At 38.5% G+C, this 27,282-nt stretch overlaps 1 protein-coding gene and 2 non-coding genes across 8 annotated transcripts; 2 read left to right on the top strand and 1 right to left on the bottom strand.

Moving 5' to 3' along the window:
• Positions 1 to 1,636: 1,636 nt before the first annotated feature.
• Vmat (Vesicular monoamine transporter) lies at positions 1,637 to 25,848 on the top strand. Of its 6 annotated transcripts, none has more exons than XM_069121875.1 (13): positions 6,018 to 6,189; positions 12,004 to 12,154; positions 15,701 to 15,855; positions 19,066 to 19,317; positions 19,518 to 19,683; positions 20,092 to 20,234; positions 21,023 to 21,205; positions 21,302 to 21,403; positions 21,782 to 21,956; positions 22,488 to 22,539; positions 22,669 to 22,852; positions 23,555 to 23,688; positions 23,778 to 25,848. In XM_069121875.1, the coding sequence occupies exons 2-13, from the start codon at positions 12,144 to 12,146 to the stop codon at positions 23,844 to 23,846; spliced, it is 1,626 nt and encodes a 541-aa protein (XP_068977976.1). In that variant the 5' UTR covers positions 6,018 to 6,189; positions 12,004 to 12,143; the 3' UTR covers positions 23,847 to 25,848. The 6 variants fall into 6 exon arrangements, with proteins under 6 accessions (XP_068977979.1, XP_068977976.1, XP_068977975.1 ...); XM_069121874.1 differs by having other exon boundaries at positions 6,018 to 6,341; XM_069121878.1 differs by lacking the exons at positions 6,018 to 6,189; positions 12,004 to 12,154 and adding an exon at positions 1,637 to 1,954.
• Positions 18,799 to 18,870, bottom strand: TRNAA-CGC (transfer RNA alanine (anticodon CGC)). The gene has a single exon. It is a non-coding gene; the product is annotated as a tRNA-Ala (tRNA).
• On the top strand, positions 22,100 to 22,172 carry TRNAK-UUU (transfer RNA lysine (anticodon UUU)). The gene has a single exon. It is a non-coding gene; the product is annotated as a tRNA-Lys (tRNA).
• Positions 25,849 to 27,282: the final 1,434 nt, after the last annotated feature.

The raw sequence follows: 27,282 nt of genomic DNA, 5'->3' as shown, positions 1-27,282 counted from the left end.
CTTTCGACCTCGGCCCGCATTCCCATCGTCCACTATCCGCCTTTCCATTCCTCTATCACACCCCTTGCATCTTAATCTTAATAGCGTTCTCTCGGCGAATACCTCGTCTTTCCCCCTCGATGCCTTCGATTCTTCTCATTACGAGTTTCTCTCCGTCTGCCTTTATTTTCAGTCGCCACCATTAATACGCTAATATCGCAACTTTTCTCTCTTCTTTTTCCGATGTCCAGCTTTCTCTTCTTAGTCGCGTTAGTCGTTGAAACCGGGCACAACGATTACACGAATTACGGCCTGACGAATTATCCTTCAGACGGACCAAGCATCTGAAAACTGAGATGCACATGGTCGTAAGTAGACTGCGGACTTTTGTGCAAACTTGCATACTATCGCGAAAGTATATAAAATACACAAGGTAGATTCGAGGGTAGAGACAAGCCCATCCCGTGGTGTTTCGTTTCTTTAATTATGCGTATTCGTAGAAATGTGAAATTGCTCGAACATTCGCAGTCTGCTTATAAGAATACGCGTTCTGACAAACTCGATAGGACGAAATAGTCAAATAGAATGCGCGTTTAGTGTATACACATTGTACATACGTATGATATTGGGTTGGCAACTAAATGATCGCGCATTTTGTCGATACCACCTAATGTCAAAATCCGCAATCACTCAGTTGCCAGCCCAATAGATTCTCACGAGAGCGTGAATCTTGGTCTCTGGATGTTTTATTCTTCAGAAGGACGTTTCATCGGGACACACATTTCTCTGGAACGATGGCTTAGCGGCTTACCGATTTAATACGTCGAGGGTGCTGACGGCAGATGACTGTACAGTGACTCCCAGAGGCGGATGACGCCAGCGCGTAACGCGTTAAGAAAGAAGAAAAACCTCTCGGTGGCTACGCGATTTCGGTTCTACTTCGGATCGACGCGTTAAGGCGATCTTTTAGCGAACGACAACCAGCGATACGTACACACGCATATACGTATACTCGGTGCGTAGGTTTAGAAGCAGCGCGAGGGTGTGCGTACGTAGAATCGGATCGCGATCGTTGAGAACGAAAAGCAACATAAATCGCCGAGATACTCGGAAGGATGGAATGGGAAGAATAAGAACACCTAAGAATCGCTATATGATAACTAGCGTAATTAAAAAGCGAAGCAAAATAATGCAGTCGGTAAAATATACACGAAAGAAGGAAGAAAAGGGATAATGGAGAGGAAAGGAAAAAAGCAAAGGTAACGAAATAGCAGCCAGTAGGATTAGAGAACGAAGGAAGATACGATCGAAGGTAGGATACTGAAAAAAGAAAGAAAAATGAAATGAAAAGAAAAAGACTAAACTACTGCAAACGAATAGTAGGATAACTAGTATTAAAAAGTGGATGAAGAAAGGACGGGATGGCAAGTCGGAGAAGCGACGGTGGCGAGGAGAACCGTAGGTTTCGAAGGAGGGATGAACGAGGTGTGTGGGTAGGGACAGGGTTAACGCGGAAGCGTTCGAAACAGGGCGAAGAGGAGCGTTAAAGGGGCGGGAGCGAAGGAGAACAGTGGGGGCTTCCGGAGGCACCGTGGACCATGCGCTTTCGCGTCCGACCGAAAGGACTTTGGATCTTCGAGGATCGAGAAGAGAGGTGACGGGTAAAGAAGTGGCAGAGGCGCGAACGTGGACGTGGCCGCGATCGCGAACGCGAACGCGAAAGCGAATGCGGACGACGGTGGGCAGAGAGTGCGACCGAGCCCCGAGCCGGAAAAATCGGGGTGAGATGCACCCTCGCCACCATCGTCACTCTCAATCGGCCGCGACGCTTCCACCTGGAAGCACGGCTACTGCACGCTAACCGGCTCGACGTCTCGTTCACCAGCGATTCATCAATTCCGAGGGGCCGACTTCTCTATCGCCTGCTCGCACGTTCGACCGACTTTGCCCTACCGATCCGTCTTCAACGCCATAGGTAAGACATTTCACTCGTCGTTTTCCATAATATCGATGGCTCGCGGCGTGACTATCGTGCGTCCATCCCTAGCATTTCCGAGAAAAATAAGTCAAACGGCTTTGCTCTCCGCGTTGTTGCGTTTCTTCTCGTCGATGATATTGTAAAATTGGTTGCAAATTGTACAATGTCGCGATTTCTTTGCCGAATAGAAAATGACAAAGACGGAACACGATGGCGAGAGTAAGCGTAATAAACAAAGATATTTACCAAGTGGATGTAAACGCGATTTCTGTGCAGCGCAAAGAAACCGGTGAGGAAACTATTTTCCTGCATGTAAAAGCTCAAATTTGACAGGAAGCGGGCACACGATATTTTTGCAGCGGGGCATCGATATTTTCTTCCATATAGTCTCTCTCGCGTTTCCCTTTTCAGTTTCGTTTCCGTTTTTCTTTCGCCGTGCATGCAGTGGAGGAGAAAAGAAAGCATCATTTTAGAAAATGGAGTTATTATCAACAAGAACGATCAAACGATGAATAGATATAATACAGAGGCTGTCATCAACACGGTGAAAAATGTTTAGTACCGCAAATATGTCATTAATGTAACGTAGTCGTTATACACAAGCACGAACTTCGAACTTCCTTTTGTACGCCACTGTATAACGTTTTGCGATACATACGATACAGTACGATACAACGGTTTGGAAATGACGACGAAGGCAACTATCGACGCGTTGTTCCTTTTACAGTACAAACGCTTAGATTTCCGAAGATTTCGATAAAAACAGAGTGGCGACTGACAGCGAACGAGAACGACGATCGACACGTTCGTTGCGCAAGAGTTTAGATTCGCGAAAGTTTAGATAAAAGCGGAGTGACGATCGCGAACCAGTGGATCGATGAATGAACGGGAAAGGAGGAGAAAGAGGAGGAGGAGGAGCAAGAATTTTGATCGTCGACGCCCTGCTTCTGCTCCGAACGACGATCAATGACAAGAGAAAAGATCAGATTCGCGTTCGATTCGTATTCCTCCTTTTTCTGCTCTTTCGATAAAAGAAAGCAAGTGCGCGGCTTTTCCTTTTTCTGGTTAAATTTCCGTTTGTCTCGCCTGTTTCTCGCGATTGCTCGGGGTCGCGTACCATTCTAATCGAGGCTCTAGTCGAGTTTAAAGCTCGGTTTCGATTCACACTCCAGGCTGTACCCTCATTTCCGTGTGTCTCACGCAGGTTTGACTTTAGATTCGACCGCACCGTTGCGAAATCTTCCTTCTCCGCTTTGACATTTTACTTCGTCGGCTACGACGATAACGATTAAAATTAGAACGTAAGGAAGAAATCTTGATCGTGCTGGCTGAAAATCTAGCCGATATTCTTTCGGATTGGAGCGTCGTATTTCCGAATGTTTGGCAGGAACGAGACGTTTTTGATAACGGTTCGGAAGAAAAACAGTTTCCGGTATCAAGCTCGCGAGGTTAATAGATCGGTAACAAGGTTATAAAGCAATCTGCATAACCCTGCTCGGTACTTTGCTCGAGCTACAGGCTTGTCTCGTAGCACTGCGAGCGGTCTTGTAATTACCAGGTATAATGCGATTACTCGATCGCCAGACTCGCCGTAACCGAGAAGGCAGTTTCTCCTTCGAACTCACTCTCCGCTCTTCCTTTTCCTCGCCTTTTCTGTCCTTCGCCTCTCGCTCGGTCTCTTTCTTTCTTCTTCCATTCCTCTTCTTTTTTCTTCTTCCTAATTATTTCATTTCTCTTTCTTTTTAATAATTCTTATTTTTGCAATTTTCCTGTCTACCGAGATGTCTCGCCGTAGCGTAGAATGCAGTTTCTCTGTTCTTTCTTTCCTCGCCTTTTCTATCCTTTGCCTCTCTCTCTCCATCTCACAGTTCTCTCTTTTCCTCCCCTTTTACCTTCCTTCATTTCTCCTTTTCTTTTTTATCTTTCACAGTGATTTCATTTCTCTTTCCGTTAATAATTCTTATTTTTGCAATTTGTCTGTCTACGAAGGCGTCTCGCCGTAACGGAGAAAGCAGTTCCTCCGCTCTCCCTTCTTTTTGTCTTCTTTACCTCTCATTTCCTCCTCGGTTTCTTTTCTTTCCTTTACTTTTCTTTCTTTCTTTCTTTCTTCCTCCATTTGTCTTTCTCGCGCTCCCTTTGCACCGTTGATAATTTCACGTCTTCGCAATCTGCCTATTTACGACGGTTTGTTAGGGTTTGTATCGATTGAAAAAGCAAGCCGGTCGCTGCGCCCTTTCGTACGATGCAAAGATAGCGAGACGGCCGATGAGTTTCGTAATACGTATCCGAGGATATCGTAAATTCGTTTAAACGACGTCACAGCCGTAATTTTATTTCGCGTTCCTGTTTCCCTTCAATCGTATTCCTTCAGTCGAGTCTCGCCACTTCCACGTCTTTCTTTTTTCATTGCCCCTATTGCTGATTCACGATGTCGCACCCTATAACATCCCCACGAGATCAAAAATGTCCAGGATGTAGACGCGTATTCGCGATTTGATCGTTTCGACGAGTCGTGTGCCCATAGTGCGCTCTACGTGTACTACGTGCGTTACGACGAGTACAGAACCCGTGGATTGCAAATTATTCTCTAAGCAATCGTCACGGTTATTTTCTCTCGGGGATTTTTAACATTTATTCATCGTACTTTAACGCGGCCACGTTGTAGACACGTTACATATACGCTTTAAATAGACATAAATCGACGCGATTCTTTCTTAGTCGAAGATTTTTAACATTTGTCTATTTTAATATCGCTACATCGTATGTTAAGTGTATTAAGTATAAAAATAAATTACTGCGATTTGTTTCAATTAAGCGTTGCTAGTATTTGTTTATTTGAATACTATTTAATATTCCATTCTATATTGGATATGCTAAACGAAAATAAATCGCCGCTTGTTTAGCGTTCATTCGTTTTAATTACATCGTGCGTTACGTGTATTATCTAAAAATAAATTCTCGCAATTTCATATTTTTTCAAATACGCGTAAGGAATTCCCATTGAATGGCCGTGCTTCGCTTTCGATATTTTTATATTTGGCATTCGCGTACGATCTCATTACGCATTTTTGCGTATTTGCGCTTCACATAAACGCACAAATACCGCAGTTTACGTGTTACACGTACATACGTTGGCATTCAAAAGAAAGAAATTCAAAAGATAGCTGTTTATTTTTGTCAAGCTGTATTTTAATTACGAAGTTGCGGCTAAATAGCGAATTGCAAGGATTTCATTTCTGATAGTTATACCTACGCGCGATGGAATATACCAGCGTTCAATAATAAAATTAGCATTTTCGATTGCCGATCGTTGTGCAACTACTTTGCTGATCGATAAGCGGTTAGAGCCGACAATTTATGGATTATAAGTCAATGTTAACGCAGCCGCTGATATTAAATAGATAGTAAAATATATCACTGCCGTCCTCCAACGGCTGATTTCAATTTGTAATCTACTAATTTCAATTTGTAATCTACTAATTTCATAGAAAGACTGAAAGTGTCTCTTTGCCATTATACTAATGCCTCGTTGGCACATTTTCCTCTATACAATTTCAGATAACGTTACTACAAATTGACTGAAGTGGCCGAGTACGTGTTTATGAACGGTAATATGCATCAAAGAAAGATCAATTATATTCCATTAAACAATATCTTCCTACATAGAGAATCAATTAGGGTTTCTTTATTTGTCGTAACAGCAATAAGTCGCGAAAATAAATGTCAAAAAAGATTGGTGCGTACACGCACTATCCTAGACTGTAGACAACAGAATCATTTTTCCTCCTCACACGCACTGTATCTCTTTCCTCTCCTCTGTCATGCTATGTTCTTCCTGTGTATGGGAACGGTGTGAAAGTGTATTGTACAGATATTGTTATCGAAGAAGCCATATTTCCAATCGGAAAATTCCCGATCGCCGGTCATTGTCTATCAACAGGGTGCAATGATTTTCGAAACTCGCAGTAAATGCAGCTGCGGCGGCGAACGTTCTACGTAGATCGTCTCGACACTCGGTCTAAGCTCGTTATTCCGGCTTAACGATCGTCTGTCTCGTCTCTCGCTCTCCTCTATCTTTCACTTTGTATGCATAAACATCCACTATACGCGAGGTTTCGTTCACTTTGAACGTAAGCAGTGTAAACGGTCAACCATTTGTGTACATGTAATCTCAGTATAGCGTGCGATTTCCTTCGGGAACATTGGCGAAAACAAGAAGACGAACACATTAGGTACAAAAGAAGAGTAAAGTAATTTGTGAAACGTAGCGGGCGGATATTTATGTTGCGTCTTGCGATTCAATGGAAATCTCGGATATCGGTGTAAAGTACATTTAGAGCATTTTGTTATGAAAGAACGGTTTTTAAATGACACACGGTATTTGGTAAGTTCTGATAATTCTCTTGTGCCGTAGGCTGTTGTTCTATTGAAACAACCAGCGGAATAATTACCCAGGACACAGTGATATATTCCATTCTTATTTCAGTATTCTTTTTTTATGCAAACTGTGCTTTAGGCCTTTGTCGAGTAAATTTCAAACGCCTGTGCCTCTTGTGTTAAACATTACATCGTCTTCTGTTTACGAATTATCAACCTGTGTGTACCGAAACGATCGACAAGAACCGTAGAACCACACTTTGCAGTTAACCTTTCGCTGAAATAAATAAATATAGCGAAAAGAAGCAACTTTCTTGCGACTTTTAATTTCCGCAAGTAACGTAGAAATATCCGTGACAATTTCAAACAGACATTTATCCTACCTAATTCAAGTCCACGTGTAATACCACAATCTGACTCGATTCTAGTGATCACAGCACTTTTCACGCTATGTATACTATATACGGACTAGACTTTCAAAGAATCGATTCAACTTTGACCAAAATGTGCTACGGACAAATGTGCTTCAAGCTTTCTCAATTAGTCGAAAATTACGGTTCGTAAAGAAACGTAAAGTAGGAAGCCTAACAACGTAACGGCAGATGACGAAGCTCGACGAAACGTGAGTGTAAGAAGGGAGAGAAAAAAAGGAAAAGAAAGGTGTGACAGGATTACTGCAGAGTTTCTATCCGTGTGTCGAAGACGGAGCCGTGAATCGATCTGTCGGCTAATCGCTTCCTCGGTCGGCCAACTTGTTGAGGCGCGAAGCAACAGTTTGCCTTTTAAACGCGTCTCCTCGCGCCCCCGTCTTTCGTCCTCCTCGATTTCCATCTACTCTTTTTTTTTTTCTTTTTTCATCCAGAAAATTTCTTTTCCCAGTTGTGCCAGATCTGACTCGGCAAGGTTTGAAAAGATAGTTAACGTAATACGGTTCGAGGAAAGTCGATTACATTCGTCGCGATTAATCGCGTCCTACTCAAGTAATTCTCTCTGTCGGCTGCGAGAGTCGCGTTATTAAGTTGTCTGGAAGATACGATCGAGCTATTCATTCGACGGAACTGTGCTATTCCGGTTGTTCGGTCTGCAGCAGCACCAGCAGCAGCAGCAGCACCAGCAGCAGCAGTACTAATTGCTTCTCAAAGTGGAAACTAACTTTACGAGAGAGGAGGAGTTACCGCGGCGCGTGCAAAGGGTTCGCCTGTCGGAAATCCGATCTGACTGGGTCTCTTGGAAAGGAAACGATTTTCGTTAGCCGGTTACCGTGCGTATCCTCTATACTCTATTACGTTATACGTCTTTCGCTAGTCAGTTCTACCATGACTCGTGGTTCGTGAAAAAGAATCGGGAATCGAAGGAGCAGTCTGTAGAGGCGAATAAAACGTACGAGCCTGGAATGAACGTAAGATAAATCGAGCTGGTTGACGGTCGACACGATTTTTCTATTAACTCGCCTTTCTCGTTGTAGGAATGACTCGTGAAAGTACATATTCCAACAGTTAGCGTAGGACATTTTTATGAATACGTTACTACGTTGTAGGAAATTTTGAAAATTAATTAACGTTACGACTAACACGACTATGTATATTGGTATAATTCGTACAATTTTATATTGGTCAAATTTGTAAATTTTTATATCGCTAACCAGAGTATGACATTTACTACAAACATATATTTGCTAGAAAATTAGGGCACAGCAAGAACAGTGATACTTTGAAGTTTCATTAACGATATATCATGATGTATGTTGATATGATTTGCACAATTTTATATTGCTAAAATTTGTACAATTTTATATTGGTAGAATCTGCAGTTTTATATTGGTCAAATTTGTAAATTTTTATATCGCTAACCAGAGTATGACATTTACTACAAACATGTATTTGCTAGAAAATTAGGGCACAGCAAGAACAGTGATACTTTGAAGTTTCATTAACGATATATCATGATGTACGTTGGTACAATTTGCACAATTTTATATTTCTACAATTTGTACAATATTATATTGGTAGAATCTGCAGTTTTATATTGGTCAAATTTGTAAATTTTTATATCGCTAACCAGAGTATGACATTTACTACAAACATATATTTGCTAGAAAATTGGGGCACAGCAAGAACAGTGATACATTAACGATATAACGAGATGTACGTTGGTACAATTTGCACAATTTTATATTGCTAAAATTTGTACAATTTTATATTGATTAAATCAATCCGAATATAAATATAATAGTGACAAGACCGTTTAATACAAGCACAGCATGAGTAGTGGTGTTAAAATAGTCTCGTTAAATATTGTAGCTAATTAATACAACGAATAATTGACTGTCTAAATACTTTAACGATCTCTACGAGCTATATGTTCACAATAAATAGCATAGAACTCCTACAGATATACAGGGTGGTTGGTAACTGGTGGTACAAGCGGAAAGGGGGTGATCCTACGTGAAAAAAGAAGTCGAAAATATAGAATAAAAATTTCTTTTTAATTTTTTAAATTTTTTTTAAAATCTACAGTGAGATCCGTTATAACGAGACGCGATAAAGTGGACGCGTACCGAGCGAAAATTCAAAGTCGATTTTCTCGAAAACAAAGCCTCGAACGAAAAATGTTTATTCTATATTTTCGACTTCTTTTTTCGCGTAGAATCACCCCCTTTCCGCTTGTACCACCAGTTACCAACCACCCTGTATATTTTCAAAATAGACTTATCCAATAAAATCGTGATAATCGTGTTTCGTTATAGTTCTAAGGAAATTCGAAGGAGTTTCAAGCAACGTACATGAGATATATCCGTAAAACGTTTCCGCGTATGCGTTCAAACATTTTCGCGAGCCACTGTATATTCATTCGCAATGTGCGTCGAGTCGATGCACGAGCGAAAAGAGAAAATGGGTGTAAGAATAGGTGGGACGAGACGAGAGGCAGAATAGGGGTGAAAGTGGGGATGGGGAAAGGTCCGGTGTCGATTAAGTTCAGGTCGGGAACAGGGGTGTGAAAAAAAGGGTGGTCGAGTGGCGCGGATGTTGATGGTGGTGAAGGAGCAGCGTGGAAGCGCGTACGCGTTCATCGAAACGGGATAACGAGGTCGGACGAGTTGCTGGTTCCACAGTCACTTCATCAACGCGAAGCCAACTAAACTGTCAATCGCAAAGCCACTACCATGTCAAACCCTTTCGACAGCATCTAGATTCTCGTCGATAACGCGTTGTACTTCAGGCATCGATTCCAGGCGTCCGCGGTTGCACGCGATACGACTTCTCGAAAATTCAATTCGAGCTCGATTAACCATTGCAACGAACCGTCTTTCGATCTATATAACACAGAGGTGCATATACATCTATCGGGGAAACAGGTGTCGTTAACTGTATTCGATACCTTCTTCATACGATCAAGCGAAATTGGATGAAACGAAGTGAAAACAATAGCCAGTAATACAACAGTAATACGGCTATTTGTACACCTTTGTATTTATCCTGGTATTTCTAATCTACTAATTAATTAGGCTTGGGCAATATTAAATTTCGTGGTATTTAGTAGCGTCTCTGTACGATTATAGAGATACAAAATAGAAAGAAGATATAATAAGTAAATGTAAAATAGAAATACAAGAAAAAGTAAAAATAGACGCAATGTGTATGCACAAGTACCTTTCATAGTCGCTGTATATATTATTCGTGAAAATAAAACAAAGTTAACAAAGTTAACGTGAAGAAAAGTGAAAAGAAGATCTTTCAAGCGCAAAGTATCCAAACATATGTAAAGAATAGTGGAATTACGCAGATATTATTTATCGAGAAAACGAGTTTCGCGTGTCTCTTCTTGCTACCTCGTTGACGTAACATATTCGCCAAGATGAGACGAAATTTAATGAAACGAAATGGACAGAGCGGTAGCTACCAAATGCAGTGTCCAAATATTTATGGAGGTAGCGGAGACATGCATATATGTATGTCTTTCTAGACGAATAGATATGCGGGTGCCTTAGTTAGGGATAACCGTGTACAGGGTCGAGCGAAATATTGATAAGACAAGGGTGTGCGCGCCTGTGTTCTGGCAAATGAAGGAAGAAACCAAGTGGTAAACAGATATCTAAGGCAAGGAGTAGTATAGAGAAGCGAGGATATCGGAGGGAAGAAAAGAATTGGCAAGGAGAAATCGCGAAGAGTTAACAGGGGAAGGATGACAGCCGGGCGTGGCGGGTGGTGGACGGGGATGGAGAGAGAAGCAATCAGCATTTTCCTGAAAGCCGGGTCCCCTGGGTGCGTGCATTATTCTCGGAAAAGACCGAAGAAGATTTTTCTCTTACCACTTTGGTTGGCTCCCATACTTTGCTTTCCTCTCTTTCCGTCGTGTTTCATTCTCTTATCTGCTCGGTAATTACGACGAAGAATGACCGCGAGCAGTTCCGTCTCTACCTGCGAGAAGTCTTTATCGGCTTTTCGTTCTTACGAGATTCCCCCTTTTCTCGTGTACGATCTATTCTCTTCATTTCGTTTCATCCACTTTCGTTTCGTTTTCGCTAATATGCATATCCACGCGAAGAAAGTAGCGAAGAGAACTAACAGTTTTCCCAGTATATATACGTCGATGCACACGCTATTGTTCGCTGGTATTGGGTTTCTTTTATTTATTTATTTACTTAATTTCTACGTTACAATTTGTCCAGTTGGACATTTGATAAATTTTTCTAACTTCATTGCTAAATAACGCGTGGATAGCTACCCTCAGCTGGATACCATCTTTGAGTTTGTCTATTTTATTCCTTTAGTGAAGTCAGTGAGGTGCTATCTTTTCAGTCTTCTTTTTATATTGGTTTTGCTCGTTTCTGCAACCAGCTGGTTCTGATTTCTTCTTTGACCATTCATAAGGTATTGCATTGAGTTTGCTCAGTCCGTAGGTGTTACATTTTCGGGACTATTATAGCGTGACGATGTCACTATCACCATGTCTCTTGCCAATAGACAGAAAATCCTTCCGTGCATCCTACGCTGCACGCTACGCAGGAAGTTCGTATCGACGTAAAACGCGATTTCTCTGTATGCGTCCTCGTCAATTTGTTATTGATGTTGTTTCATCATCGTTAAGAAATCGAGCGTGCACCCGAGCAAACTTCATTGAGCTCACGCTCATAGAAATGTCATATGTACATCCTCGTTCATAAATATTAGGATGCTTAACTACGGGAAATTAACTTAACACTAGCTTAACTACAGGAATTAATTAAGAATTATTATTTTGGTCAAATAAGAGAGGACATTGCCTATAGAATAATTTTTAAGAAAATTTTCCAAATATTACACTAACGTGAAGTATACGTGCTTTATACAGTCTCTTTCCTTTTTTTTTATTATTTAATTTGTACTTTACAATTTGTCCAGCTGGACATTCGGAAATTTTGCTAACTTTCTTTATACGGTGACCGCAAAAAGCATATGCACGTATTTTAATCGTCTACCAAATGTCCAGCTGGACAAATTGTAAAGTACAAATGAAATAAACAAAAAGAAACCGCGTCTTAATTTTTCGATAAAGTGTTCTTTACCTTTCCTCGTGTAAAGGTATAATCTACTTAAAGAAATAATACGAAACTTACGAAATGCTCTAACGAATGCACCGGTATACAATAAATTTTCAATAATTTGAAAATATCCAAATACATTTTTCAGCCACGGTAAAGTTACGATAATTTGGAAATATCTAAATATTTATGGAGGACAGCGTACGACGAAATTCCGAATTATCTATTATACGAAATTATCGGAAGGGACAACCAGGTGGACTAGACGGATAAACGATCGAACATCGAATGATGGAGAGGTGTGTACATTACGCTGAAAGAAGCGAACGAAAGCCAAAGGAGGCTTATCTCGCGCCAGCAACCCTCTCGAAGACGACGGGTTCTATATCCGAATAGAGTTCTTCTTTTCTTTTCTCTTTTTTCTACCTTTTCGGTTGGTCGGTGATCTATCGACTGCACGAGTTTCTGCAGATTGCTTCGCGGATTCTTCTTTGTGCCCTTTGGTGGAAAAAAGAGAAATCGAGAAAGCGCCTTTTAATGAGGTGACAAGGAGGCAAGTGGTAGGAATCGTTGCCAGGTACCGCTTTAGACGGCCTTAATGGTTTCCTATTCACGGGGAGCGTGCGAAAATTAGCCGAGCTAAAAGCATCGAGTAATCGAGTTATTACGAATAAAAGAGGAGCGGCGAGGGCATCGCCTGTGGAATGGTTGCGCGACAGTTCATGGGAGATACCGTTAAAAGCGACCAATTAATGCCGTTAATTCTATAGCCCAAGCATCGAACAATTTTGATCGTGTTTCAGAGAGAAATTATTCCAGATTTTCGAAATAGACGCATAGCTATCGAGAGCCTTACACGTAGGTCGAAGAGTACGTAAATTACTTTCTTTTCCTAAAAACGATATACATTTTCTTTTTTTTATTATTTAATTTGTACTTTGCAATTTGTCCAGCTGGACATTCGGTAAATTAAACGATATAAATGAACCGAAAAATATTTTCTTTCCGTTGTTAACGCGAACCTACGTTCGATTATTAGTCGCCGATGTACAGAGACGTGGAAAAGTTTTTGGTCAGATAGATTTTTTACTTTGGATCGCAAAGACGATATTTCCGAGTCTTTTATAAATTTTATAAAGTATTTTAAATCTTCCGCAGTATAAAACTAATACATTTCTTATGCTACACCCTCTATACCATACTTGCATATTATACATTGTTAGTTGTTATTGAGAAACACGAAACGTGAACGAAACAAAGAGGAAGGTTCATTGGCTGATTTATCGGACTATGCGATTGTCAGTGTATTTTTAAGTGTAAAAATAAGTTGGAAAATACGCCGCAAACGACATTTCTCCGCAGGAACTTTCTTCGTTGTTTCAATGTCTAATATCGCCCACACCCTAAAGTACGCGTTGATTAATGTCAATTTTCTGATACGTCGTAAAATCTATAAAAGACACGAGTTGAAACTGTGGAAATTCCATTCGATCGTCGAACGCGTAAAATTTTGTCGGAAGAATTTGTACTCGACAAAGAGTACGTCGAGTGCCGGAAGTTCGAATCACGAGCCAGCAAATGCCCTTTCTCAAAGATTTTCCTATTTCTACCACTTTCTACTGTCCCATTTTCGATAGGAAGTTCCTTTCGCCGCGTAAATCGACGAATCTCCGAACGGAGAGAAACGAAACTTGATTTTAGCGTTTTCGACGCTCGATGACGCTCGAAGATCTTTCGAGGAAACGTGCTGAACAATGGAATGGAACGAATAAACGTAGCTAAAAGGACTTGCCATCGATTGCACACACATATATACACACACACAACGACACCTTTGGTCCACTAATTAGTTTACTCGGTCGGCATCTCTCTTCGACATGACTTTGCTGTAACTTAAATACAACTTCGACGCGATTTCTTTATGTACGACTTTCTCGAAAACTTCGCAAACCTTCTTTTACCTATATTTTAGTAAATAGTTAGAAAAATTTACCGAATGTCCAGCTGGACAAATTGTAAAGTACAAATTAAATAATAATAAAAAAAAGAAATTTTAGTAAATCCTTTTAGTTTTGTATTAAATGGAGTGGGGGTTTTCGTGTAAATTTATATTTTTATGAGCACAACCGAAGAGATAAAACTCGAGCAGAGATTCGAAGAGTGAAAGAAGTAGAAGAGGCCGTAAGTGCCATTTTTAAAAAAGAATTTCTTTTTCCTTAAGAAGGTTGTTTATACGAAAGCCACGATCAGTGAATGTGGAGAGAAGTATTATGGTAATAATTCATACAGTTGTTAGTATTTCGTATGTGATATAAGATGTACACGTTGCACGATCAGTGTACTGCGGATTTCTGTATTATTGTATTTTGGATTTTTTGGAAATTTGAAAGTACGAAATTGCACAGAATGTAGGTACATAATATACGTACATATATACGGGGAAATGTATAAGATATTCAAGATACAGTGGTTTTTATAACACTTGGTAGGTAAAGCAATTGTGCAAGTCCTATTTTTTAAAATTATATTCAGAAGAACACGAACTCGCATAAAGATCCGCTGTCTAATGATCGGTTTTCTAGATTAAACTCTAAGTGGCATGCGCCAGCGAGCCCCTTTCCTCGTACTTGAACATGTACGTAGATAAATCTGCTTCAATTATCCCATTAAATAAGAAAATCTGTACTGGCACTTACAGCGTTTTTAAGAAAACTACATAATGGGCATCTACATCCTTTCTTAAAATATAAAATCGTTCGTTCCCAAAGTATAAAATGCAAAATCATATCGTTAGTTAACAGGTGTGTGAAACATTGAAATAAAAATATCGTAAAGCGATATATAGTACATATAACAAATAAGTTCTCTTATATTTTATCACCAAATAACATTTTATGTAAATAACGTTGACGTTGTTTTCTACAAAACTTTAATTTCAGCACTTGCAGTTTCATTTACTTTCATTCTTCGCTTCTTTTGCCCACTAAACATTATAACGAGTAATATACTTGGCATATTTTACACATCTCTACATATTTTACGTATTCTATGCATTTCTGCAATTTTCAATTCCTGATAAATGCATAAATACCCACGTTACATTCGTAGCTATGAACGCCACGAATTTCGATTTTTCTACGTTACAGTTAATTCGACAGAAACGAAACATATTCGAAGGGAGCTGGATGGCAGGTCGTATATTCGATCCAATGGTTTACAGGTTTACAGCTTTTAATAATGGTAACAATTGGGTATATTACGGGCCCGGTGACCGTAGCGAGCCTCGTTCGAAACTGTAAATTCAGGATTAGTTCTTCCTTTGTAGTTTAGAAGAAATCGTCTTGTTGTAAATTGAGGACAAGTATAATTCTAACTTCTGGAAGTTTCGATTTTATTACTCGCCTTTGAACTGCTCAAACAAAAGAAGTCGATTTGGAAAAACCAGCGTGCGGAATACAGCCCTAAGCGTAGGGTCATAATTAGCGACTAGATCAATCGGTGACCCTACTCAACGCTTTTGTCGAAAGTTGGAAACTTTAACCACTGACCGATTTTACGCCCCCGCCATATTCCTTCCACCTACGTAATAGGTAATAATGGACAGCAGAAAATTATCTATGATGAAGTTAACAACATAATTTATAGACGTTTAAATGTATTCGTGTAAGCGGAGATGAATTTCCATTGAGGTTTCAAGCGTTTAGTAAAAATAAAGATAGAACTGTAATGGTAACTTGTAATTGGCTTTAGCGCGTATTTCACAGCGTACAAATAACTTCTTTTTTCATTTTCCAACTGTTGAAATAGCTTTATTTTTTATCTATTTTCTTTTTTTTTTTTTACAGATTATCCAACGAACCAAGACGAGTGACTCATAGAACAAGGATGGGTGGTGGAGAATGGAGCGGCTGGTTGCAACGATGTCGAGAATCGCGAAAGCTGGTTCTCATAATCGTTGCCATCGCTCTGCTCTTAGACAATATGCTTCTGACCACGGTTGGTGAGTAGCATCGATTTCCAACAGACGATTCGATTCCTTTCGTCAATTGATTAATCAATTTCTTCGACCGCTTTAAAATTCTATTATCTATTACTATCTTATTATCAATAATACACTGTGGATCTTCATATTTTTATGGAAAACATATCCAATATAAGGTGTTCGTTATAAGAGACTTAGATTTAGAGGATGAAAGAAATCTCTATTGTAATTCCTTTATCGTTTCTTTCTATTTCTATTTCTTCAGTTATATTCATAAAAATATAAATTTACCTATAATTACGTATACAGGGTGGTTGGTAACTGGTGGTACAAGCGGAAAGGGGGTGATTCTACGCGAAAAAAGAAGTCGAAAATATAGAATACAAATTTTTCGTTCGAGGCTTTGTTTTCGAGAAAATCGACTTTGAATTTTCGCTCGGTACGCGTCCACTTTATCGCGTCTCGTTATAACGGACCTCACTGTAGATCGTTGTCTCGATGGAAAAATTAAAAAAAAAAAAAGAAATAAAAAAAATTTTATTCTATATTTTCGACTTCTTTTTTCGCGTAGAATCACCCCCTTTCCGCTTGTACCACCAGTTACCAACCACCCTGTATAATTACGTATACAATTTTTAACTATTATTAATCACTTACTGTGACCGTTTCCTCTTTATGTGAATTCGTTGGTATCCTTCGAATGATTCATTCCATGTCAATCGAACGTCGATTTGAAAAAAAAAAAACTATCGATCAGCACTGTTCGATAGACAAACGATATGTACCGATGCTTAAAGACGAACTAATTACATTCTGGCTTAAAGTCAAAACGATAATCTCACGTTTAAAATTAGACTAATAATCTTATCTCTCGTATTAACATTTCAACAATATGTCAAAGATCGTAAGTCATAGATACATTTTAATTGAAATATTGTTCATGCTAGCTATTCATATTTATGGATTTCTGACAAGACAAACTTTAATAACTCAAAAATTCTAATGTTCTTGAAACTGTACGGGTTTGTAGGCGATCTCGAGAGAAGTGTCGTCAAACTACCCCTTCGGTCTTTTGGTTATTCAACGAATATTGTAGCTTCTTGTTACAGTATTATTTCATAGAGCTTGTACGTGTTACGGTTTACTCGTTTACGCTTACGGTGTTACAGATATAATTACGCGTTAATTGATATAATTGAACTTGATATAAAGAACCTATTTCTAATATTTAAGCAAAGATTTGCCCCACCTGCCAAATACTATGAACGCATTTCTACCTTTTCGAATTCGCAGTCTATTCATGAATTCATGAATTCATATGATTCCTAAGATGCACATTCGTTCATCGAAAACTAGCAACAAACTGTAATCGAACTAATGTCATTAGTAAACTGCGGATTTTCATATATTTATGACAAATTTAAATGTATATGACACGCAAAGATATATAAAATATTCAAAGTGGTGTACTCTCGTCATAATCTTCAGTAGACGAAACAAATTACTATGTAAATTTCATTTCCTTAGTTCTCTCCGTAGAAGTACGAAAAAAAGGGATCCATAATCTACGATTCGTAACTCGTCGTTTGACTAACAATGTTAATCGATAAATTATCTGATAAAAGCAAAAGAGCCCCGAAAATGCCGAAAAATATTTTTGAACGGTGAGGTAGATTCACGCGAATGTTGCTCGTTTTATCCGCTCTTGAATCATTTATTCTTAACTCTTCCAGCTTGCTGGATTCTCAGACTCGCGATCATGTTCGGGTCTTCGTTCGACCAAAATGTCCACGATCAAGTTCTTAACCAAAGGGAGAGCGCGTTATATATGTGGTGTTAGCTGTCGAAGAAAGTACGGGATATTAAATATAGGAAATAAAATACAGGGAATAAAATATAGGAAATAAAATGTGGGAAATAAAATCGAAGGAAATGGTTACAAAAAATGGATAGGACGTTAGCGAATGGTTACTCGGGTTTTCCAGTTGTTTAGCTTTTTTACTCTTGACCGATAGTGGTCAAGTAGAGGTGGAGAGCTGGCTTTCTTTTATCGTGCCCTCGAAACATGTTTAATTCACGAGGCACGCGTCTATATGACCCCCATACGATTCTTCGCTCGGAAAGCTAGAAGCTGCCAGGAAATATACGCGAGGGGACGGCTGACGACGTTCCGGCAATCCAGATAAGTGGTCATACATTTATGTAGCGTATACGAAACAGCTTCCCAGCGTTCTCACGCGCGCTAACAAATTATGGAAACGCGCTTCCGATGGATAAAACGATCGTGAACCTTCGTCGCCCTTTTAACACCGTACCTTCGTTTCTGATTTCTTATTACCATTTCCTTTTCCCCTTAGAAAGTAACGGTTTATCAGTTTACATCACTGATTCCTTCTTTCGTCGCATCGCTAACAACGGCAAGCGTTTCTATATGGTCTCGCTTCGAACATTTTTACGTACTCGTTAAATACATCGAGGAATGTTTCTCTGAATTTCCTGCAAACAATTCTTATAACCATTCGACGTGTTTTTACAAGCTTCCAACGATTCGATAATTACCTTGTGCAAATACTAAACTTCGATGAATTAATTATGTCTTTAACAATGTGTGTCGATTATCGCGCTCCACACGAGAGCAGCAGGTGTTCTGATACTTACGAAGGGAACACATACACACGCGCGAGCGCGTATTCATACATGGAGACCTCTGTACGTTGGATAGATTCACCAACAAGTAATTTCATTTTCTGAAAACGAATTTGTTAAGATCTTGTTTCCTGACAAAGGTACCATTTAATTAGAAAAAAAAGAAAGACGTTCCGACTTACGAGAGTTTCAAGACGTCACGAAGTTTGGGATTGGAGCATCGAGCGAATTTACAAGTTCAAGTCTCGGCGTATTTCTACGTACGACTTATGCGAAGAGAAATTAAAAAAAAAAAAATTGATAACGCTCTGTTGTTGGAGGTGCTGGGATTTGAACCCAGGACTTTCAGCATGCGAAGCAGACACTCTACCACTGAGTTACACCCCCGAGCTGTTACATGCAACAACGGAACACCTCGTCACAGAAGCCAGAACATACACGCGTTCTGAATTTTGATTTAGTATTATACCGTAGAATTACTTTGTCGAATAGATTCTTTGCTGGTACTAAATATAATAGATTTTGTCTTCTCCATTCTATCTTTGTCTTATGCTCTGTACGTTTCCAATGATTGTGCTGCAGTGCCCATTATACCGGAGTTTCTATACGACATCAAGCATCCTAACGCAACCTTGAGTCAGCATCTGAACGAGGGTGGTTCCCGTCGAACGTTCACCGGTGTTCAAGCAACAAGCGGTAATATCGTCACATCTACGAGTTCGAGTGTAACAACTACGCCGAAATGTCCTTGTGCTGTGACCAAGTCGAATGATTCTCAATTGGAGTTTCTTTACGTGAGCACGCCTTCTAGCATCGAGTCAAGCGGTTTGCTTGGTAAGAGTAAATAATTTCGTGATATCGTGACCATCTTACACTTGCTTTAGAGCGTGCCAACGTTTCGTTGTGTTCGAGAAAATATTTATCTGTAACTATAAAATTATCTTCGATGGAAAATCTCCATGTGATGAATGCAGAAAATCTGTAATACGATTAGTATACCATGATTAATCGCTATTGGCTCGCGTTTTTCCCAGAGAGTACGAATATCGGTGAAATAAATTCGGCAACGGAAGATCCGGATGAAAAGGCGCAACGACATCGCGAGTTGCTGCAAGAAACGACTGCTGTTGGTTTAATGTTCGCTTCCAAGGCTTTCGTTCAATTGCTGGCAAATCCAATCGTCGGTCCGCTTACCCACAAGTAAGCGAGTACATACATAATGTACGCTGTATATGTATGTATATTAAGTTGTATAATATGTTCGTTTGTTCCTTTTATATAAGAATATTATTGTTTTTGTTTATTATTTTGTTCAATTATCATTTGCAATGGGATTAAGTTTCTTTCCAGTGGTTTAAAAATTTCAAAAAATTGCATTCCATTATATTCTTCTCTAACGATTTTCCTAATTTTCTAAATATCGAGACAAACAACATTAATTTTACATGACTTAAGTTGCATCTGTATATCGTTCTTCCACTTAATTATTCGATTATTACTCGGAATAAAAACGTGAAAGACGTTTCACGCGTATTTATAGCGCGTCAAAGTACAGAAACCAACTCGTTATTTGTCTGATTTGACCAACACCATTGCGTTTCTTTCCAGAATCGGTTATAGCATACCCATGTTCACTGGCTTCATCATTATGTTCCTTTCTACACTGATATTTGCGTTTGGACGAAGCTACGGAATTCTTTTCTTAGCGAGGGCGCTTCAGGGAATCGGCTCTTCGTGTTCCAGCGTTTCAGGTAAACCCGATAAATACGAAGCACGTGTCTAACGTTTCGCTCGTGAGAAGCAACCCATGTATGAATATCAATGGGGTCGAGAATGATGAAGAAGATCAATTAACACATTCGAGACAGATGTATCTCGCCGCAATGACCGACGACGACACATGCATATCATCAGTCTCTTTGGCCAATTGTCAGACAGTTACAAGTATAAATAATGTTTCTGTCTATTATATACGTATTATATAGTTTCCCAATGCTTGAACTAAATATTATCTTCTACGTATTTCTCTTTTTTTTTTTTAAACGCTATTTTATTCGGATGACGCACATAGCATATCACATAGTCATCCATCAAAATTATTACTGATGATCGATAACGTACCATGTAAGTCATGACATACTTTTAAATAAAAATTGTCTAACATGTGTTTTTCTTTTTACTCCTACATTGATTAGATTCACTTGCTTTTTATTACAAATGTAAAAAAGATTTCGGTCATTGGGATGAATTTCATTCAAAATCACCGGTATCGAATGTATTATGCCAGCAGAGCGAATGTATTAAATGTCCTTTTATGAGTATTATTAATCCTGTTACAATCCCCTATAGATACTTTAACCTTGCTCTCATTCTAGCAAATAAAGAAATTTATAGCGTTTTAGAGAGATGTTTGACAGGACAACAAGAAACAAGATCTCTTTCGTATTTTGTCCAAACCGAAGATATTTTTTAACGTTAGAGAAATATAGTTGGACTTCATTCTGTTCGAATTTCAATCGATCGTTCGATTCATTCACAGGTATGGGAATGTTGGCCGAAAGATACCAAGACGACAAGGAACGTGGTAACGCGATGGGTATTGCACTCGGTGGATTGGCTCTTGGTGTTCTCATCGGGCCTCCATTTGGCGGCGCGATGTACGAATATGTCGGAAAATCTGCTCCATTCTTAGTACTTTCGGCATTGGCCCTTGGCGACGGAAGTGAGTATTTCTCCATGTTCATCTTTTTCTTACGCGCCACTTACTTCCATTCTATCTTACATTTATCGATTGCACTTTGTATAATACCATTCTCAGTTTTGCAACTTCTGGTGCTTCAACCGTCTGTCGTGTACACCGAAGCGGAACCACCGTCTCTCAAATCTCTGGTCACCGATCCTTACATCTCTTTAGCTGCTGGTAACTATTATTTTTCCATCCACTAACCTGAAAAAATGAAATCTTCAATAAGGGCGAGAAACCTAGCTAATATACGGGATATTAAGTGTTAAAGGTTTACGCCAAACGTATTATATCGATCTGTTTATTCGTTGATCTATATACAGTAGCTGGGAAAAGAAAGATTAAAGTTAGCAAGTAATTTAGTTGTATATGCGCATGTTAGTAACTTTTATACCAGATATTTTTCACCATATTGTCGTGTATATTGTATTTATTCATTACTCTTGTCAAATACAATTTTATAGAATTCTTTCATCCGCTAAACTGCATTTCTTCCACCTTAGATTAACAAGTATTATTACCCTTTCAATTGCCAATGACCAATCTATTTTTCAGGTGCTATTACGTTCGCCAATATGGGAATCGCAATGCTAGAACCCAGTCTTCCTATCTGGATGATGGACACGATGGATGCGAGTAGATGGGAGCAAGGTGCTGCCTTTCTACCGGCAAGCATTAGTTATTTGATCGGTACTAATCTTTTCGGACCACTCGGACATAGAATGGGCAGGTTAGTAGATGTTATTACAAATATCTTCTTCTCTAAGCCCTCCTTTTAATATTCACCAGTAAATGTCAGACATTTTGAATATTTTATATTTTGTGAAAATTTAATTCTGCTAGCAGTGGATAAGCAAACACGTGATTACCATCGCCTGGATAGCTCAGTCGGTAGAGCATCAGACTTTTAATCTGAGGGTCCAGGGTTCGAGTCCCTGTTCGGGCGGCTTAATTTTTGTATTTTTTTCTTTTTTCTCTTTTCCTAATAACTTTCTCCCGTATCTGTAAACCACAAATATTTATGCAAATTTAGCTTTTTACGAACATAATTAAAGAAATGAAACCCAATTAGAGATTCGTTTTACATACGAAAATAAAAATAAATTTACATACTTCTGTATAATATATACATTCTGCTTTTTTTTTATACTTTAAATTTATACAATAAATGTATAAATATTCGCAATTTACTTATTTTCAATTCGTTCTATTCAAACTATTTTCTCGTATATCTACCAATATCTCTTTCTTTTTATTATAGATGGTTAGCTGCATTGATCGGGTTGGTCGTGATCGGCATTTGCTTGATGTGCGTAAGTATTTCATTTTTTCTTATTTTATTTGTACGGACCAACATGAATCATCGTCAAACTATAGAGCACGACATTTTTTTATTACTATTTTCCTAAACAATGATACGATTCGTTTTCTCACATTCACAGATACCGCTGGCTAAAAGTATTCATCATCTGATCGTACCTAACGCAGGCTTGGGATTTGCTATCGGAATGGTGGATAGTTCGATGATGCCGGAATTGGGATACCTAGTCGACATACGACACACCGCTGTCTATGGAAGTGTATATGCTATCGGAGATGTTGCGTTTTGTTTAGGTTTTGCCGTTGGTACGTGTATATGTGAAAAATCCGCTTAACAATTGAACGTAATCAATAATATTGTCAATATTGTAAGATTCTCAACCAAGATACTATTTGTCAATAAATATTGACAATATTGTATTGACAATACATATTGATCCTTCTAGTTGAAAATCTTGAAATAATGACAACATGTACTGATAGTCTGGGGACATCGAATGCCAAATGCTAGGTGCCAAATAGATTAACTTTACATTTTACATTTTTTTATTTCATAACCTAGATACGTGATTAACAGGTTGACAGCGGAACGAAGTCGTGTATTGTTCTGCTACGATTGATAAATTTTTTTTTTAACTTATCAATCTTCTCGATAATTTTTAATAATAATAATTATTATTATTATTATTTGTGCGTGACGCCAATGTGGCGTCATTGTCAGGAATCAAATCGGACCATTTGTATGGCACATTAATATTCTCTATTACTTCTTTCTTGTTATTCCTTTCTTATTTTTTTTTTAATCTAATAGAACACCAATTTGCGAGTTCTTCAAATATTTTAGTTCACGCGGATTTCCATTCCAATCATCGTTTAAACATTCGTTCGCATTCAAATTTTAAACATGCGACGAACTTTTTACTCTTTCAGTGAAATTTTAATTTTTAATTAAATTTCAAAAAAGCTGTGATACTTGTAATATTCTGATTATTAATCGTTCATTATCAGGACCTGCTTTGAGTGGTACGTTAGTCAACAGTATCGGCTTTGAATGGATGTTATTTGGCATTGCCATTTTGAACTTTATTTATGCTCCACTGATGTACTTTTTGCGGGCGCCGCCAACGAAAGAGGAACAGAAGGTAAGACGAAAGTTCTTGCTTCTATTTGTTCAAAAATTCGTAATTGAAAGCTTGCTCGATCGTCGTATTAATGATGTATTATCTTCTAGTCGTTGATAATTGGCGAAAAGTCGTCTGTGCGCTACGTAACGTACCAGAATGAGGAAGAGGAACAATAAATGGACGGATATTTCTGAACACAGGATAGCGGCGTGCATTTCGTTCTCTACATTCTTGAAGATGGAACAACGAGTTAAATGTAATACGGAAAATCTCTATGTTAATAACGTTCCGAGAAATCTAGATAGGCAAAACATTATTATGTATCCCTTTGTCTAGCGCAAACTGTATATACACGTAACATTAGATCGTAAGAATAAGTGTGTGCGTTCAAGAGAATCGTATACGTCGATGACACGTAGCTAACGTCGATAAATTACACTTACGTCGAATTGATCGAGGCACCGAGGCAAAAATACATCGATATAACGAACACGTGTGTAGCTTAAACGCACGATGCCCAAGATTGGGATGTTGTCCTGTCGTGAAACGCAAACTATGCGAAATTTCAACCGCTCGAGTCATTGTCGATGTTTCAAAGAGTATCAATTTCCTAAAGAAAGAAGAAAATTATTTACTCGGAGAACCGCCTGCTTTGGATTCCCTGAATGGCTGCAGGGAAACCATGCGATAATGGCGAGCAGGCAGGATGAAGAGTTCTCGAAATTACATTGGATCGAATTGTGAATTAGCATTGAATCGACCATGAGAAGTGGTTTGATTACCCTTTACGTAAGCATACTTACGAAGCATGTAATGCCTTAAGGATTGGAGATTCGCGAGTTTGTGTTTAACGAGTTAGGATAAAGACCGAATTTCGACACGTTCTTTCGCACGATGCATGATACTCGTCAGATCGATCCGCTGACGAGTATTTTCGTTGTGCTCTACGATAGATTATTCGCCAATAACCAAAGAGAAAAATTCCTCTGACGTGGAGGAAATATATTCAAACCAAAACGAAACTATAATTATCGAAGGATGAGTCAACAGCGTTCAACGAATTTGCAAATTACACGATAAACTTTATGTGAGTTCGCGGCGGAAAACTCTAACAAGAAAATGTTTGTGCTTCCTTTTTCTGTGCGTGTAATGCTTTCCGACGATCAAGTCGATTCCTTTTTGTCCGTTGTGCGTGTTTGTGATAGGTATCAAACGAATTAAAATATAGAAACGTAGGAACCAAACTCGTATATAACACGTTCTTTCTTCTAATAATTCTATGTAGACAATACACAATCCATACATACACGCGCGCGTATAATATATTAGCTATAGGTAGGACATATCTATAGAAAAATATCATAGAACGTATATATCGTTTACTTATATCGCTACAAAATATGCTAAAGTTGATCATTGTATAATTGTTGTTTGCTCGTGGAAAATGCATAATGTCGTTACGAACAAAAGTTATATGATTATAAATACGTTTGGATTCTAAGCTACTGCGAATGCGTATGGAAATTAACAAAAATACGGATCGTGTCGTTGCATGTTAGATGAATCTCGAGTGCGAGGTTATCACGATTGAATTTCGTGATACATATTTTCCGATAAGAAAAATATTATATATCTCTGTAGTAGTGTTGTAGAACGTTTGAATTCATGATGTTGCCGAACCTGTACAAAAGTATGTATTACGTTAATATACATATAATATATATATAACAGAAGGGTTGCAACGAGATGAAATATAATATGGAATACATATACATATATATAGAATTGAATTCTGTTCAAGAGAGAGAGACAGTTTTCCACCGCGAATTCCGTGAATTCTCGAGGTTGCGTTACGTTGTCACGCGAACGCCGACCTACTCCCGATATGAAACGCGAGTCAATTCGATTTGCAAATTCATCGCGAACGTTTGCCACGACCGAGCGTACTCGAGAGGAAAAGGTAACAGCGTAGGGGCATCGTGTTCACAAAAGTGGATCGAGATCTCGAACGATTTCCAGAACCGAGTGTAACGAGCTAAAGAGGTTAAAGAAACGTACGAATTGTCATCCTTGCATTGATATATCGTTATAAATTATCTGTATTAATGTTACAATGCAACATATATTCTCGTTAAGGATTCTTTACATTTCTGTAAATATAGAGAACGTACGTATGTATTTAAGGAGCAATTATAACAGAATGTAGTTAACATTTACGGGTCAACTTCATTATTAATCAACAACGATTTACCAGCTTCTTCATTTCCATATTCTTCTTTTTCTAGACTATGATTTAACCAACATGAAAGATCTGTCGCGTACGATAGAACTTCGACCATGATGTATAATTATTAGATTGCGGATATTTATGCAAATTCATATTTTTATGAATATGTACATGTTAGAAAATCGAGCTTAAATGGTTCTATTGTCTAAATATCATAGCAAATGCCCTACTTTCGATGTTTTATATATCTTCATATGCTATATGTACTGTGTCCATTATTGTACCTTTAAATTTGGCATAAGTACATAAAAATCCACAGTCTAGTAATTATGGTCTATTATTACACTCATCTGATGTTATCTCGCTTTTGCAACATTTTGTCTTAGCGTTCCATGTCGGATGAATTGAAAGTGATTGCTGCTATTGCAAACAGACAATAAGCGATATCATGAAACGTGAAAGTTTCTTGGCACACGTAATCGCGGAAACAAACGGTCGTTTTAATCGTTGTTTGATGAAACCTTCTCTTTGATAAATAATGCGTCCTTGATCCATTTGGGCTTGACAGGTTGTTAAATGTCGTTGAAAGTGGGTTTCATTGAATTTAGACGAAGCCAGAACGAACAACAGACGTCTCACATATATCTAAGTGTGCATAATTCTATCTCCAACGGGCATTGCGTGCAGGCATAAGCCAATAAATTACCAATACATTTTCCTTCCTCCTGTCCTCTGTCATTGTAACGTATATACATATATGCATATAATATTTAACCAGCTGGTGTATGGGTCCGATTTAATCTGTCTGTGTAGTCGTCGAAAAACAGCGAGACTCAAGAAGGAGAAAGGTATTTTTTATTCTTGATAAGCGATGCAATTGTATTGTGTGTGCGTACGTGTGTGTGTACTTATGTAAAGTTGTACCGAACTTTTCAAGTACGTAAAAATACATGTATTTGCGAAGGGAATATTATATGGCAAGGGAATTAGAACGCGCACGCAAATCGACTCTGAAAATCGTCAGTTTTTCGCCCAACGATATCGATGTCCGAACGCGATGCTCCAAAACATTTCGAATTTTTATCTCATAAGATCGCTACAAACACGAGGCAACTTTATTTCAAATGAATCGAGTGTTATTCGACGTTATTTGTCGTTGAAACGCATGATATGTTTATGTGTATGTTGTTCAATAATATGTATTTAAATAAACATTTACGTGTTTAACGTGAAAAATCATTGCATATATATATGTTCATGTCTGAGAAAATTAAAAATAGAATATTAGTGCTTCATGAATATTCTTTGAGTGTTAGATTAGGTAATATCTTTTTCTGGTCACGGTGCATTGTACATTTCAATACATTATGATAGAGATATATATA

This window comes from Bombus flavifrons, chromosome 10, assembly GCF_040668555.2.
Source record: "Bombus flavifrons isolate JBK064 chromosome 10, iyBomFlav1_principal, whole genome shotgun sequence".
NCBI lineage: Eukaryota > Metazoa > Arthropoda > Insecta > Hymenoptera > Apidae > Bombus > Bombus flavifrons.
Note: the sequence above shows the minus strand (reverse complement) of the source record. Positions and strands in the feature narration are given on the sequence as shown.